Source organism: Stomoxys calcitrans, chromosome 1, assembly GCF_963082655.1.
Source record: "Stomoxys calcitrans chromosome 1, idStoCalc2.1, whole genome shotgun sequence".
Classification (NCBI taxonomy): domain Eukaryota; kingdom Metazoa; phylum Arthropoda; class Insecta; order Diptera; family Muscidae; genus Stomoxys; species Stomoxys calcitrans.
Window position 1 is genome coordinate 73,620,741 of NC_081552.1, and position 16,993 is coordinate 73,637,733.

At 38.7% G+C, this 16,993-nt stretch overlaps 1 protein-coding gene across 2 annotated transcripts in view; it reads right to left on the reverse strand.

Moving 5' to 3' along the window:
- Positions 1–16,993, reverse strand: part of LOC106089530 (frizzled) — a 396,830-nt gene that overhangs the window by 227,468 nt on the left and 152,369 nt on the right. For both annotated transcript variants that reach the window (XM_059370225.1, XM_059370232.1), the window contains exons 3-4: positions 3,936–4,130; positions 3,573–3,798 (exon numbers count right to left, since the gene is read on the reverse strand). In XM_059370225.1, the coding sequence (XP_059226208.1) occupies positions 3,573–3,798; positions 3,936–4,130 (421 nt within the window). The remainder of the gene's footprint in view (positions 1–3,572; positions 3,799–3,935; positions 4,131–16,993) is intronic.

The window sequence follows — 16,993 nt, forward strand, 5'->3', positions numbered from 1 at the left end:
TAAGTCTATTCATGATGAAATGTCAAAGCATACTGAGCATCTTTCTCTTTGACACCATGTCTGAAATCCCACGTGATCTGTCAAATACTAATGCATGAAAATCCTAACCTCAAAAAAATCACCCTTACAACTTTGGCACGTTGGCAACGCACTTTTTTGAACATTGAAGTAAACATTAAAAGAAGTCAAAGAAACTACAATAATTGTGTGGCCACACTTTGCACTTAATAAATAAAATAGTTGGCGAAGAGTTAAAACAAGCAATGAAAAGAGGGTGCAGTATTTTTGCTTACGTTATGTGACGGGTCCCATATGTTTTAAGGTAAACAATCAATATCTGTGTATGTTTCTATGTTCGCATAGACTTAGATTTACTTGCAATATTAGGTTAGTTTAAAATAATCTTGTGATGAAAATAGTGCACTTTATATTTTACTATCAGAAGGGGATTGTGTGAGGGATTGTCCTGCCACTGACCAATCCAAAGCGACATGTAGTGCGATCTGATAACATGGGGTTTCAAATGGATGGCCGAACGAGTCTGATATAAAAATATGACGTCAAGTTTTTGGGGGTCATCCTTTTTCCTTAAACCACCTATCATGACAAGGTCATGTTGTCAGAATGGATGAAGAAGCGGTGCACGCAAACCGGGATGACCAAAAGCCCGATGGAAAGATCAAGTGGTGGGAGACACATTGAAACTTGGTGCCAGAGATTTTAGAATGAGCGCAGAAGATCGAGGCACTTGGTACGCTATACTACGTTCGGCTAGTGGAACAAATGTTTTGTCATAGCAAATTAAAGAAAAGAAGACCTATCATGACAAATAGGGGTTTGCAAGTAGAGTACGATCCTTACATTGAAATATGGGTTCAAGTTTCAGAGAATTCTACTTCAAAAGGTAGCAACGGAAACTTTGCTTCACTATTACAATATGGGGCTAAAATTCTAAGTATTTGAGAATAGAGTAGGAATATGACATACATTTTTTGGGCCAACAATCTCAATGGCCGCTAAACCTGCCGAAGGACATGTTGCCGAGTTAACAAAATCTGGGTCTAAATGAAATAGTTTTGGGAGTAGAGTACTAACGTAACATTCAAACATTTAACAAGTTGCTGAGAGTCAACCTTATACCTAAATGGACATGTAGCCCAACAATGGTAATATGATATACCATAGATGAAGGGTATTTGGTAGTAGGGTGAAAATTGGTTCCGTTCACATGTAAACACACTAAGCAATAAGTGTGGTAAGCAACTGAAATGGCTGTATAAAGTCAAGTTTCTAGCGCTCGACCCTCCTTCAGTTCCCACCAAACGGACATGTAACCCGATAATAACAATATGTGGCATAAATTAAGGAATCGAATCCTAAAAATAATTCATTAAAATGAAAAAAACAAAAAAAACATTTTGGACTAAGTGCCTGTGTGGGTTCACAATTTTAACTTTTTGAAATATGAACTGTATTGAAGCGAATGCTATTGGCAAGTCGGGTATGCCAACCAGGGATTCGGAGGGGAGAAGTTCCAATTTTGCCGAAGCGGGAGCGACATTTTTGAACCCGGATCGGAGCGAGCGGAGCCCCTCGACATACTTTCCAAATATTGTCCCGAGTGGACTATATTTTGGTATAGTCGTATATAGACCGATCTGCCTCCATAAGACCTTAAGGTCATACAATGCGCAATTATAACCCGATTTCGCCAAAATTAAACAGTATGTTATGTTAGGTCTCCCGAAATCCAATATGAATAGGGTCCAAATCGGACTTAATTTGGATATAGCTTCCGAATAGACGGATATGTCGATTTTGGTTCTCAAGCCTTAAAAATGCCTTTTATATTACCCGATTTCATTGAAATTCGGAGCAGTAAGTTCTGTTAGAGCCCTTGACATCCATGTCCAATATGGTCGTCGCGATCGGACTATATTTAGGTATTACTGTCATAGAAACCGGTTTCCAGGTGCAGAATCTAAAGTCATTACAGACGCATTAACAACCCAAATTGTCTGATACTTGAAAAAATTACTTGCACTAGGTGTCTCGATACACGGATCGGATATGATCCACATACGCCTTTAGTTTGATATATCTGCCGTAGACACAGATCGTCCGTGTAGGGCTTTACGGCATAATCGGCGCATTTATTGCCCGTTTTCGCTGAAATTTGGAACGGTGAAATATATTGAGCCTCCGGTTATCCAAACTGAATATAGTCCAGATCAGGCCTTATTAAGAATTAGCTGTCATGTAGACCGATCTGCCAGTTTACGGTCACAATTCCATAACAAGCGCATTTCAAATTAAGTAAGAATTGCATCCTATAGAGGCTTTGGAAGTAAAATCGGGATGTTGAAGTTTTATCAGGTTGTAGACCGGTTCAGACCAGACCGGTGCAAAGTTTCATACAAATCGTATAAGAATTATGACCTATTGGGGATCAAAAAGAACAATCGGGAAATCGGTGTATATGAGAGCTTTATACGGTTCTGGACCGATTGAGACTATGCTTGATAAGAAGTTTGAAGGTCGTGAAAGAAACCGGTTTGCAAAAACTCAGCCAATTCGGATTGCACCCTCTAGAATCCCATGAAGTCAATTCGAGATATCGGTTCATATGGCGGCTTTATAAGATCATGCCCGATATAGACGGCGATCAAAAATACATTTAATCGGAATTGAACATTGCTTGATGTTACAAACGTTATAACAAAATTAATACTAAGGTGTGAAAAATTCATAGTCACTTTAAATGTAAAGGAGCGAAAAAATGTTTGCCGGAGCGGAGCGGAATAAAGGTGCCCGCTCCGGATCCCTGATGGCAACAATGTAAAATATTTTTAAAGTCAAGATACAACCATCAGACGTAGAAGTTCAGATTATAAATACTAATACATTTTTACACTGTGTATTGTAGAAGGCACAGCGGAGCATGCTTGGGTGGGCCATTAAAAAGTTGAATCTGATACGGGAGTCTTATCAGGTTATCGTCCGATTTGGAGATCGATTTATATGTCAGCTATAGACAATCATGGACCGATTTGCTCTATTGTATTAAAATACTAACCATAAGTATGCGTTTTTTGGACACAACGACGGACGGACGAAGGGAAAAAATATATACTCTGGTATAGGATGCTTTTATTAGAAAATTTTCTGAGAAAATCCTCGAAATTTTTATTGCCAACAATGATAATGACCTAGATGACGCTGATGATTCACTACGGCCTGGCGTCATCCCGGTGTGGCTGTTGCTGGTTTTCACAATTAACTGTGACAAAGCCTGTGGACATTTTTGGCCAGCCATGGCTCATGACTAACATGGCAACGTGAGAAGTTTAAAGATTCTAAGCACGTTCGGTGTACTGCCGAACAAAGGCTGGGCGGCCAAGCAAAAACAGCGTTAAATTTAAATGGTCGCCAAGAAACATACATACGGGTGGCACATAGAGATTTTAAAGTGTCATTTTTCTTCTGTGACTTTGCTATTTGCTAAATGAGTTTTCAATTTAATTTTCAATTTTTTTTCTATTTCTTTTTTTATATTAAATCTAACAAATTACCTTCAACTTTGGCCAGTGCCAATACTGATATGGTTTGCAGAGCCGGTATGGCCCACGCCACCAAATGGAAGAGATGTGATTTATTTTCAATGGCTTCATGACCCCATTTAAGACCGGCTGCCAAAAACCAGGCAAATGCCAAACATGACCACCAGGCAAAGGCGGCCATGTAACAAAAATACAAGGCCATGAACAAAATGGCACAGGCTGTGGACTGGCGATGGCCCTGTGAATGAAAACCAACAAATAACCAAATTCATATTAATGGCAAGTAGAGATTTACAAAAAATAAACAATTTTTCATATTCTCTTTCATATCCTTGAAGAATATTTGAAAAATAGTATGAAAATGTATTATATTACCTGTGTTATAGTGGACATCATTTTTAATCCGCCTAGTCTCACTGGCGGTGGAAATGGTTCTCTGCATGCCACTGAATCACCAAATCCTAAACCTGCCACATAGGCACATCCCACCACCAGATAGCAAACAGCCAGGAAGACAATAGCTCTTTCAGGATACCGAAAACGGGATGAGTCAATGAGAAATGTAAGGACCTGTAAGAAATATAGAAACACACAAAGATGGAAACGATTAGATTTTATCAATTGGTGTGCTGCAGGTTGTGTTTGAATAAACCCTGGCAACGACATTTAATCAGCAGATGCTTAGAAAGGTTCGCAAAAAATAAATAGGCTGTAGATTCGTCCTATGGGCCTAGATCAGAATCTCTCTAATCTCGACGTCAACAAATCTCCGGGCACGAATGGCATATCGGCACTTACTCTAAGTAAGTGTTCCTCGACGCTCGCTCGTCTACTACGCAATCTTTTAAACCTTGCTTACCGTGCGGGAGTCTTCCCAGCGTCTTGTAAGGTTGAAGAGACCTGGTGTTGATTGGCGACGGTAGGCTATCCAACTCCATTGTTTCCCTTAAGCATCGTCGTAATGTGGGTTGTGTTGCGCTGTTCTATCGATTCTTTCATGGTGTGTGCTTCACAGATATTAGCCTTCTTATTCTAGACTTTCTCGAAACTCACACCTGTTTGTTATTGATTGGCCAGCTGACCGGACCATGCACTATAGAGGGTCTTCTTTTTTGCCCGAACTGTTCGCATGTGCAATCGGTTTCCTGTTAATGTCTTTCCACCTGATCATGACATCCAGAATTTAACACTGCACTGCTTTGCATTGTTGGTTGAAACAAACAAAAATTAAATCAAGGTATAAGGTTCCTAAAATCGAGGGGTGCTATGTCGAAATAAAGTTCCATGAACTTTAAATTGCCTTTTCCTTATTTTAAAGATTTATTAAACTAAATTTAAAGATGCCCAATAACCTAACTCTTAAAAGAAGAACTTCCTTGCGTGAAAAATTGTTTACTCGTTTTCAGGAAATTATTATTTAAAAATGGTAAACGGCCTGGTTCACACAACTTAATGCAGCCTTAAAGTAGGTTTATTTGACAGTTATATAAGGGAAATCTGTCAAATAGACCTATTTCAAATCTACATTAAGTTTTGTGAATAAGGCCTTAAGTGTTTTAAATAACTCCAAAATGTATAGAAAAAAAAAAAAAAAAAAAAACAAATTCAACTACCAAATTTGAATGCGAAACTTTAAATTGTCAACGAATTTTGGCATTGAATCGAAGACATTATTTGTTGAAGTACATAAGGAAGTCTCTATAAGAGACTCGACAGGCAGACAAAAGTATTGACATTTTGCTGACTTTCAACAAATTCTTTAGTTGCGGTTGTTGTAAAAATAGGCGTACTACTACGTAGAGCATAAAACTCCCAGCCATTCATGACTTGCAAACACAGGTCCGAGTCCCCCGGTCGACAAAAAAAAGAATTTCATTTATTTTTTTTTTTTTTCATTAAAATTATCTTAAAAATTTCGGCATAACAAATTTTGAATTTCATATTCAGAAAAGAATTTCTTAGAGTGGTTTTAACTTTTTTTAATTTAATTAATTGGGGGCGCTTATTACTGTACAGCTGCACTTATTGCGTGCAAGACTACCAAAAATGAGATCATGAGTTCAATACTCTGCGGCACCAAAATCATTAAAATTTGTTTGAGTGACAAAGGAAACCCGAGAGCAGCAGCAGTAAAACGAAGGAGACAAAGCAGCGCGAGCCGAACAATGAAAACATAAACACTACCACCCGAAGCAAAGCACATGCGTTGGCTGGTAAGATGATTTTTTGGCTTGCTTATGGATATATTGTTGTTGTTGTTGTATGTTGGCTTGCAAAGAGTGACTTTCAAAGTGTCTACAAATATGTACTTTGTGTCGTTGAGATTCAAAATAAATTGTTGCAGGAAAATTAACAACTTTCGTAGTTGTTTTTTCGACCAAAGTTGTTGTTTTTCAGAATTATTTTTATCTGTGTGTCATTGAAGGTTAAAATTTCAATTCAAGAAAAGGGGAAGATAATACACTTGTTAAAGAAACAGAAACTTTAAGATAAAATAATTATTTTTCTAATCGATCTTCTTTGACCCGAAATCATACAAAAGTTCTGAAAATTGTATGGAAAGTACAATAGATGGCCGGATGGTCACTAGAAAGGACACAAGGATGCCAGGAAGAACGGACAAAGAGGAGGGTGGATGGAAATACGTGGAGACAGCTAGAAAGAATGATAAATAGAAGAACAAGAAAAGTAAGGATTAAAGACAAAAAACGCTTGGACGGATTAAGGAAAGGATTGAAGTCACGATAACAGAAAGGACGAACGAAAGCACGGTGATTATATAAAAGAAATATGCAAACTGAGAGAAGGACGCTAACATAAGCGGAAAGGATGGATAGGCGAGCAGACTAAATTGAGTGAAAAACGACAAACATTCAAAAGGAGGAATGAACAAAGGGAAGAATAGAGGAAATGATGGGAGATGAAATGAAGGGAGATGGGACTGACAGTGCGACAAAACGACTAAAGAAAATACTGCAGAAAGGCCTGACGAAATTATTATGGAAGGAAGACCATGTAGAACTAATAATAATTAGTGCTATATGTTCGTTCGTCGTCCAAGCCCTTAACTCGAATTCTTCCACCCTGACAGGCATCGAAGATTTCCGATGGCGGCTCTTAAGGTCAAGTTATTTGCCCTCACGTTCATCCTAACCATATTAAGATGCATCTGATATAGAGACCAATCCCTCGATTGGAGGTTTTAAGCGCATAAAAGCCGCATTTTTTGTTCGATTAATTAAGATAAAGGGACTTGAAAACTTTGAATTTAATTTGTGAACGCACTCTTACACTAATCATCAAACTGTCTCTGTGAATTTATTCAGTAAACTCAACATTTTCATTATGGTAAAGTACACGAACGAACAACGCTGCAAATCATAACAAGTAAAAGCGTGCTAAATTCGGACGGGGCGAATCTTGGGTACCCAATACCATGGATTCCGCTAAAAATTTATCCTAATTAACTGAGGATATTCAGTTATTTTGGTCATATCGGGACATTGGTACTTAGGGGGGCCTATCTTACTCTATTAACCGATTCGAATAAAACTTGGTATAAAAGTTATTTAGTCATAAGATAGGATTTTGGGCCAAATATCGTCCAAATCGGTTGAAAATTTAGGCTTCTAGGGGCTGAAGAAGTCAAATCCGGGGACCGGTTTACATGAGGGGCTTTACCCGTTTCGATACCGATTCGAATTATAATTGGCATGGATGTTGGAAATTATAACACAAGTCTTAGTTCCAAATTTCAGCCAAAACGAATAAAAATTGAGACTTTTAAGGGCTCAAGAATTCAAATCCGGGCATCGGTTTATATGGGGGCAATATCTGCTTATTGACCGATTCGGATCATACTTGGCATGGATGTTGAAAGTCATAGCACAAGTCTTTGTTCCAGCCGGTTCACAAATAGTGCAAAATTTTCAAATATAAGTGATTGTAAATCCAATAACTCATAAACCGTTAGAGATATTTTGTAGAGTTTTACGAGCTCGAGCTTTTTAAAAGAAAATCAATCACCGATCGGCCCTTAAATAAATGTTTGGCAAGCAATTCAAACTATGATGTGCTCGAGGTGACCAATTTACAGGCCCCATGGATCAGCCTCTGGCAATCACTGATCGGCCCATAAATAACTTTTTTGCAAGCAATTCAAAATTTGACGTGCTCGAGATGAATAATTTACAAGCCCCATGGATCCCCAAATTTTGCATACTTATTGGAAAACTCCTCAACATTTACTATGTTGAGTTTCGTATACTTATCTCTACCCTTTAAAAGTTCTAGAAGATTTTTGGAAATTTAAATCTATAATCCTGTGATTGTACTACTTTCTTCTATCCATTCTTCGATCTCTTTAAGTCTCATAGCTGCAGTGCCTGCCACATACATAATCTATGTGTCTATGGGTCGGATATCAGGAATAGTTTTCAGTGTACTCTTAGAAGAGGGCCTCATCGCCCCGACTTGGTATTGTCTAGCAGACGAAAAACTCAATAAAATTAATCGGTGTTAGTCGAGATTCTCTATTATTGTACGTACGCTTCAAAAGTGGGGATTTTCCGATATTTTTCTCCAATTGTCGTATTGGGACAGCCACAGAAAGTCTAAATAATCACGACTATCTGGCGAGCCTATCTGTGGGTCTTCTCACTACGCTTTTGAAAGTGACATTGGGCCGTCTTTGTCTTACTTGTGTCTCGAAAACCTTATTTCTGAAGAAAAAAAGTTTGACTACAATAAGCAGACAGGTGAAAAGATGGAACATCGAACATTAGTTAATCGTTTCAGATCAATATGTCACTGTTTCTGATAGTACTGATTGGAAGTATAATATCCCTAGTTATAAAAGTTATTTAGACTTCTATAAGGATGGTTCCCAACTACACGACCAGATGACTCTTACTAATTGGGACTGATCATATCAGGAAGTTTTATCGACCACTGTGTAGTGTGTATCAAGCGGAGATCCTTGCATTTAAAGAAGTGATGGAATGGCTAAGATTAAATGTCATAACAACAATTAGCATAAATATCTTCTCAGACTCCCAAGCAGCCATTAAACCGTGGACAACGTATTTCTGAATTCAAAAACCGCGCTCGACTGTCACAGATCTCTCAACGAGATGGCTGCACAGTTCTTTCAATGGCTAGAACAGACATTTTAGTCATTTTGTCCGTCTTGACAAGTCACTGTCTGCTCGAAAAACATGCTGACAGACTGAAAACAGATTGCAAGTAACGACTTTTGAAGAAGATATGAGGACATTGAGGAAGAAGAGACTATAGAACATCTGCTCTGTCCAGAACTAGCAGCCAGAAGGAGTTCCACTTTAGGTTCCCATTTCTTTGAGAATCGATCTGATTTAGCGGATGTGAACACTCGCAAGTTTTTGGGCTTTTTAAATCTGCAGAACTAAAAGGCTCCTTCCTTTTTCTGTTCCTGTGGCATTACAATGGACAAAAATGTCTAACTAAGTCTGATGGCAGACTGCCAGATTAATATGAATACCAAAAGTCAGAGATGCATATTTCGATGTATAAAATTAAACATTGGCAACTTGTCATGATCTTATTCTGCATATTCCAGCTACTGAATTAAAAAGCGCACGCTAAGAAAGGTATCGATATCGTATTCTAAAATTCTTAATTTTCCTCTCGAATCTTCAAATTTAATTTTTTTAATTTAATTTTTTTTTTTTTTTTTTTCAATTTCCATTATTTTCTATAATTTGTCTAACACACCCCACAATAGATAGGTGCGCTGGTTATTTTCTAGTCTACGTAGGCGTAAATTTATGGCCAAATGCTAATTACATTTCAAACTGTGACAGCTGTCATAATATCGCATAGAACGCCGCAAACCAAAACAAACATTTTTCATTTGGCCTTTAACAAGAAGTAACTCCAACTAGCCAAGAACTACAACATACTCGAAACATACATGGAGAATACTAAATTTGTTAGTTACTAGAAGAGAGTTACAGTTCCCAGCTAAGAGGTTGACTCAATTTGATTTCGTATGTACGAAAATAATTTATGAAAACTACGCATTTATGCAAATTTTACTACTTTTAGGTTTAGGTGGTATGGCATTTGTGTTTGCCAGTATTCACTTAGACTCCATTGTTTTGAGACAAACGCTTAAGAGGCAACACCTCCTCATAAATTTTGAAAACTACATGGAGATGGGCAAAAACAAAAAAACTTTAAGAAAAAAAAAAAATAACAGACCTCAATCACGAAGAGACAATAGATTGGACTAAGAGATAAACAAAGTGGTCACCATAGACACGGGGATACGAGGTAAGAAGTTTTGGAGAAAAATAAGACATTGGATTGACGCAGAATATTTTTTACTAATAAAAAAGGTTTCAATAATCGTCCGTTCGTCCATCCGTCCGTCCGTCTGTCGAAATCACGACAGCGGTCGAACGCGTAAAGGTAGCCACTTGATTTAGGTTAGTGGGTTGCAAATGGGCCGTATCGGTTCAGATTTAGATATAGCTCCCATATAAACCAATCTCCAAATTTGACTTCTTGAGCCTCTGGATGTCGCAATTTTTGCCTGATTTGGCTGAACTTTAGCATGTTGTGTTCCTTTATGACTTTCAAAAACTGTGCCAAGTACGTTTCAAATCGTACAATTCAATTACAAACCGATCCCACGATTTGACTTCTTTAACCCTTACAAGCAGCAATTTTTGTTCGATTTGGTTGAATTGGCTGAAATTCAACAACTGTGCCAAGTATGGCTTAAATCGGTCTATAACCTGATATAGCTCCCATATAAACCAATCTCCCAATTTGGTCCGATTTGGTTGAAATTTTGCATGCGATGTTCTGTTACGACTTCCAACAACTGTGCCAAATACGGCAAATATCAGTCTATAACCTGATATAGCTCCCGTGTAAACCGGTCTCTCGATCATCCCTGTTCGGTCCCTAGAGGCTTTATTTTTTGTGTGTTTGACAGAAGTTTGGTATGTAGAATTAAATTATGCCCTTCAACAAAATTTTTTTGTGTGTAAATTTTTAGCAGAATCCATGGTGGCTCCTAGATCCAAGATTCGCCCCAGCCGAACTTAGCACGCTTTTCCTTGCTTATTTCCGATTTCATCAACGTTACACTTATTTCTTTTTTGGTTTGGTCTAACAACTCTCATAGCTACCCTCGTTAACCAATAAAGTATGTTATTAAAATTAATAACACTTTAAATAGACATGTGAAATGGGACTTTTAAACAATACCAATGGATTTCAAATGATTTAATTGTGCAAAGCCACCAAATGTCTTAAAGCTTCAATAGCAAATGAAACAAAGACGGTCCATAATGGCTTATCTTTAAAATATTGATACTTAAGAAAATACATCTTGAATAGAAAAAGGTAAATAATACACCAAGAGAACTGAAACAATTGACCACCATTTGGATAACTGGCATTAACGGTTTATTAAGATATTCCAAAACAAATAAAAAGACGTAAAGTTCGGCCGGGCCGAACCTTGGATACCCACCACCTCGGGTATATATGTAAACCACCATTCATCAAAATCCGGTGAAAATTGCATACCTTATGTCCCATAGCACTAATATCGAAATATGATCCGATTTGGACTAAATACTTACAAGTACAAATCATTGTTCAATTGTGTATAACAAAATATTGGTCTTTTTAGTAGCTATATCTAAAAATAAACCGATCTGAACCATATACAACATGGATGTCGGAAAGCCTAACACAACTAACTGTCCCAAATTTCAGCGAAATCGGATAATAAATGTGGCTTTTATGGGCCTAAGACCCTAAATCGGCGGATCGGTCTATATGGCAGCTATATCCAAATCTATATCGATCTGAGGCAAATTGACGAAGGATGTCGAAGGGCCTAACACAACTAACTGTCCCAAATTTCAGCGAAATCGGATAATTAATGTGGCTTTTATGGGTCTAAGACCCTAAATCGTCGGATCGGTCTATTTGGGGGCTATATCAAGATATAGTCCGATATAGCCCATCTTCGAACTTAACCTGCTAATGGACAAAAAAAAAGAATCTGTGCAAAATTTCAGCTCAATATCTGCATTTTTGAAGACTGTTGCGTGATTTCAACAGACAGACGAACGGACATGTCTAGATCGTCTTAGATTTTTACGCTGATCAAGAATATATATACTTTATAGGGTCGGAAATGGATATTTCGATGTGTTACAAACGGAATGACAAAATGAATATACCCCCATCCTTCGGTGGTGGGTATAAAAATGGGTGTCTAAACAAAATTTGTATCGGTCTGCCTTCATTTTTTATACCCTCCACCATAGGATGGGGGTATACTGATTTTGTCATTCTGTTTGTAACTACTCGAAATATTCGTCCAAAACCCCATAAAGTATATATATTCTTGATCGTCGTGACATTTTATGCCGATCTAGCCATGTCCGTCCGTCTGTCTGTCGAAAGCACGCTAACTTTCGAAGGAGTAAAGCTAGCCGCTTGAAATTCTGCACAAATGCTTCTTATTAGAGTAGGTCGTTTGGGATTGTAAATGAGCCATATCAGTCGATGTTTTGATATAGCTGCCATATAAACCGATCTTGGGTCTTGACTTCTTGAGCCTCTACAGGGCGCAATTCTTATCTGCACAATTCTTATCCGATATCCAACAACTGTGCCAAGTATGGTTCGAATCGGTCCATAACCTGATATAGCTGTCATATAAACCGATCTGGGGACTTGACTTCTTGAGCTTCTAGAGGGCGAAATTTCTATCCAATTTGGCTGAAATTTTGCATGACGTATTTTATTATGACTTTCAATAACTTTGCCAAAAAAGGTTCAAATCGGTTCATAACCTGATATAGCTGCCATATAAACCGATCTGGGATCTTGACTTCTTGAGCCTCTAGAGGTCGCAATTATTATCCGAGTTGCCTGAAATTTAGTACGACGGATCCTCTCAGGACCATAAACATACGTATTTATTATGGTCTGAATCGGTCTATAGCCTGATACAGCCCCCATATAAATCGATCTGGGATCTTGACTTCTTGAGCCCCCAAAGGGCGCAATTCTTATTCGAATTGGCTGACATTTTACACAGGTCTCCAACATATAATTTAACTGCGGTTCGAATCGGACCATATCTTGATATCGCTCTAATAGTAGACAAATGCGATCCATGGTGGAGGTATATAAGATTCGGCCCGGTCGAACTTAGCACGCTTTTACTTGTTATATTTATTTTATTATTCGTTGCTTCACTTTTAAGGCAAATTTATTTATCTGCCCGTCTATCCGTCTGTCTGTTTTAATCACTCTACAGCCTTCAAAAATTGAGATATTGAGCTTAAATTTGGCACAGATGCATCTTTTTGATGCACGCTGGTTAAGTTCGTGAACGGGCCAAATCGGACCATATTTGGATATAGCTGCTATATAGACCGATTTTCCGATAAAGGGTCTAGTGCCCAAAAAAACTTCACTTTTCATCCGATTTTGCTGAAATTTTAAACAGTGAGTAGTTTTAGGCCTCCCTACATCTGACACAAATATAGTTCAGATCGGACTATATTTAGATATAGCTGCCTTATAGACCGATCTGCTGATGAAGGGTCTGAAGCCCATGAAAGCTTTATTTATTGCCCAATTGCGCTGAAATTTGAATCAGTTGGCTATTTTAAGCCTCCCGACATCTGACTTAGGTAGAGTTCAGATCGGACGAGATATAGATATAGCTGCCATATATTCCGATCTCCCGATAAATGGTCTGAAGCCCATAAAAGCTTTATTTTTTCACCGATTTCGCTGAAATTTGAAGCAGTGAGTAGCTTCATGCCTCTCTACTTCGAACTTAAACATGGTTCAGAGCGGACTATATTTAGATAAAACTGCCATATAGACCGATCTCCCGATAAAGGGTCTGAAGCCCATAAAAACCCTATTTATTACCCGATTAATTTACCCGCTGAAATTTAAAACAGTGGGTAGTTGATGTCTCCCGACACCCATTCCAAATATGGTTTGGATCGGACTATATTTGAATATAGCTGCCATATAGACCAATCTCCCGATAAAGGTTCTGCAGCCCATAAAAGCATTATTTTTTATCCAATTTCACTGAAATTTGAAACAGTGAGTAATTTTTGGTGTGTCGCCGACCCAATCCGACCCAAATATGGTAAAAATAGAACTGTATTTAGATATAGCTGTCATATAGACCGATATGCCGGTTAAGGGTCTGAAGCTCATAAAAGCTTTATTTATTCCCCGATTTTATTGAATTTTGAAGTACAGAATTAAACAGCGACTTATGTTTATAAGACCACTCACTGCCCGTGTCGAATTTGGGTGCATAAGTTATCAATCATCGGATTGTGACGAAAGGGGGCTTACATACATACCCAAGGTGGTGGGAATCCAAAGTTCGGCTCGGCCGAACTTAATGCCTTTTTACGTGTTTTATGTGTTTTTGATATTTTTTTGATTTAAATTCATTTTGTAAGGTGGGTGTTTCCAAGTTGATTTACGTGTACATTTTATGGCGTTTAAAAAATCAAGCAAGCAATAAATCTCCACTCTTTGAGTTGTCAAAGAGTGAAGTTAAGCAAATTTCGTGGTGTAACAAAATGTGTTTTTTAGATCTTCGACATGGTATTCGCCATTAGAACCAGCAGATATGATCCACCATTGACTCTGTATTGAGCAAGGATCGAGCACCGCTCGAACCAGGTAAGATGAACCGGCACTATGCACTCGTTCCACAAGACTTTGTGAAAATGTCGGCACCGATTGCAATGGGATTACCAGTTGGTTGCCAAATAGATTTTGATTGAACGGACGAAGGAGTTTCGAATCTACCTATCGGACAAGAAAGAGAAATATCATACGGACAGGACGTTGAGGGGACGGGACGATACCCAGCTAAAAAGCCACTTCCCCACATTTTCCGATCATCTTGCAGCAAAGATGATGATTTCCTCTATATTTATAACGGAACCTCTGACTATGACAGTCTTGGTCGGTTCGTACTTACCCGAGCATAGCGTGCAGTCTCGATGTCTGGTAATGGTTTGAGTACTTAAGGGAGTGCCAAGGACCGCATACGGTATAAGCGTATCGATGAGTCCGTAGTAGACCCACTTTCACGAATGTGACCAGCTGACTCCACAGAAATTGCGCTAAAACAAGGGTAAGAGTAATCCGGGGCCTAACATGATGGCGGGTTTTCAGTGAGCCCAACTTGGGAGTTGGAACTGGTCTGAAATCCACAGTGACGAATTCTGTTTCCGATTCATTCAACTTCACGGCTTCAATCGGCTCGTACACAAATTTCGAGGAAACTAAATTGTCATTGTTGCCATGCAAGCCTACCCTCGACAATACGCCACCGATCTCCATTAATGATTCTATGTTATATATGCGAAGTCCATTCTAATACAAACGAGTAAAAACTTGCTAAATTCGGCCGGGCCAAATATTGGGACCCACTAAATTACGCTAAAAATTTACCCTTATTAAGCCAGTTTGTATTTGAATTATTTTACCACCCACCACCGATGGGTATATTCATTTTGTCATTCCGACCCCATATGGTATATTATTCTGGAGCTTCATCAAAATTCTGAGACAATCTAGCCAAGTTCGTCCGTCTGTCTGTTGCTATCACGCTACAGTCCTTAAAAATAGAGATATTGAGCTGAAACTTGCACAGATTCTTTTTTTGTCCATAGGCAGGTTAAGTTAGAAGATGGCAATATGTGTATATATCTTGATATAGCCCCCATGTAGACGGATCTGCCCAGTTAAAGTGTTAGGCCCAGATCGGTGCATATTTGGATATAGCTGCCATATAGACCGATCCCTCAATTTAAGGTCATGAGCCCATAAAAAGCGCATTTTTTTCCGATTTCGCCGAAATTTGGGACAGCGAGTTGTGTTAGGCCCTTCTACATCTTTTTTCAATATGCCCCAGATCAGTCCAAATTCGAATATAGCTGCCATATAGACCGATCTCTCGATTTAAGGTCTTGGCCCATAAAAGGCGAATTTATTATCAGTGACACAGTGACTTATGTAAGGCTTTCGGACATCCGTGTCCTATACGGTTCTGATCGGTCTATATTTGGCTATAGCTGTAAAAAAATCCAATATTGAAGCAAATTAGAATTGCCGAATTTGGTCCAATCCGACCATATTTCGATATAGCTGCTATGGGTGCTTAATTAATGCATTATTTATGCGCCCATTTGCGTTTATACCCGAGGTGGTGGGTATCCAAAGTTCAACACGAACTCGAACCTAATGCCCTTTTACTTATTTTGTGATCAATCAAATCGGGTATTGATTGAGGCTTACAGGGGTTCAAGAAGACAAATCTGGGGATCGGTTCATATGGGGCCTTTATCAGTTTATGGACCGGTTGGGATCATACTTATCACGAAAATTAGAAGTCACAACATAAGTATTTTTACGAAGTTTCAGCCAAATCAAGCGAAAATTTTGACTTCTAGGGGTACAAGAAGCCACATCCGAGAATCGTTTTATAGGGGGCTATATCAGTTTATAGGCCGATTAGGATCGTACTTGGCACAGGTGTTGAAAGTCAAAAAACCAGACCTTTGTGCCAAATTCCAGCCAAATCAAATGATAATTGAGGTGTCTAAGGCCTCAAGAAGTCAAAACAGGGGATCGGTTTATAAAGGGGCTATACCAGTTCATAAACAGATTCGGATCATACTTGGCACGGAAATTGAAATTAAGAACTAAATTCTTTATGGCAAACTTCAGCCAAATCGGATGAAAATCTGAATCGATATGGCTCATTTGCAATCCTAGATCGACCCAGAATATCGCGACGATCAAGAACATATATACTTTATAGGGTCTCATATCAATATTTTGGAGTGTTGGAAACGGAATGACAAAATAAATTTACCCCCATCCTTTGGTTGTGGGTATAAAAATCGGAAAGCAACTCGCAAGACAAAAAAACTAGGGAACCAGACACACCGGGAGGAAACTCCTACTGCTGAAAGTACGGCCCAACCATCCGAACCAGAACTCCAAAATGACAAGAGGAGTACATGACATTGCAATAAACAGTCAGTGCATATTAGCAGTCCCAAGTCATGCTTCCTCAACGCCAGGATAAGCGATGTCCTGGCCCGTGAAATTCTCGGTCATAGGGCCTTTGACATCCTAAATCCAGAGTAAAAGCCCTCGTCTCATAGTCGCAGTTAACGTAGAAAGCACAATTCAATCGTATCAGCGATCTATTCTTAGCCAACCCAACATTTCGTGAGCCAGCACAGTTTGCATCTGCGTTGCATCTCCTCAACCGCCTCGTCCTCAGGTGGCTCGATGCTTAAACTACAAATAAATCTGGCACTTGCAAATGAGCAGTTGATTTGTAAAGTTTTCAG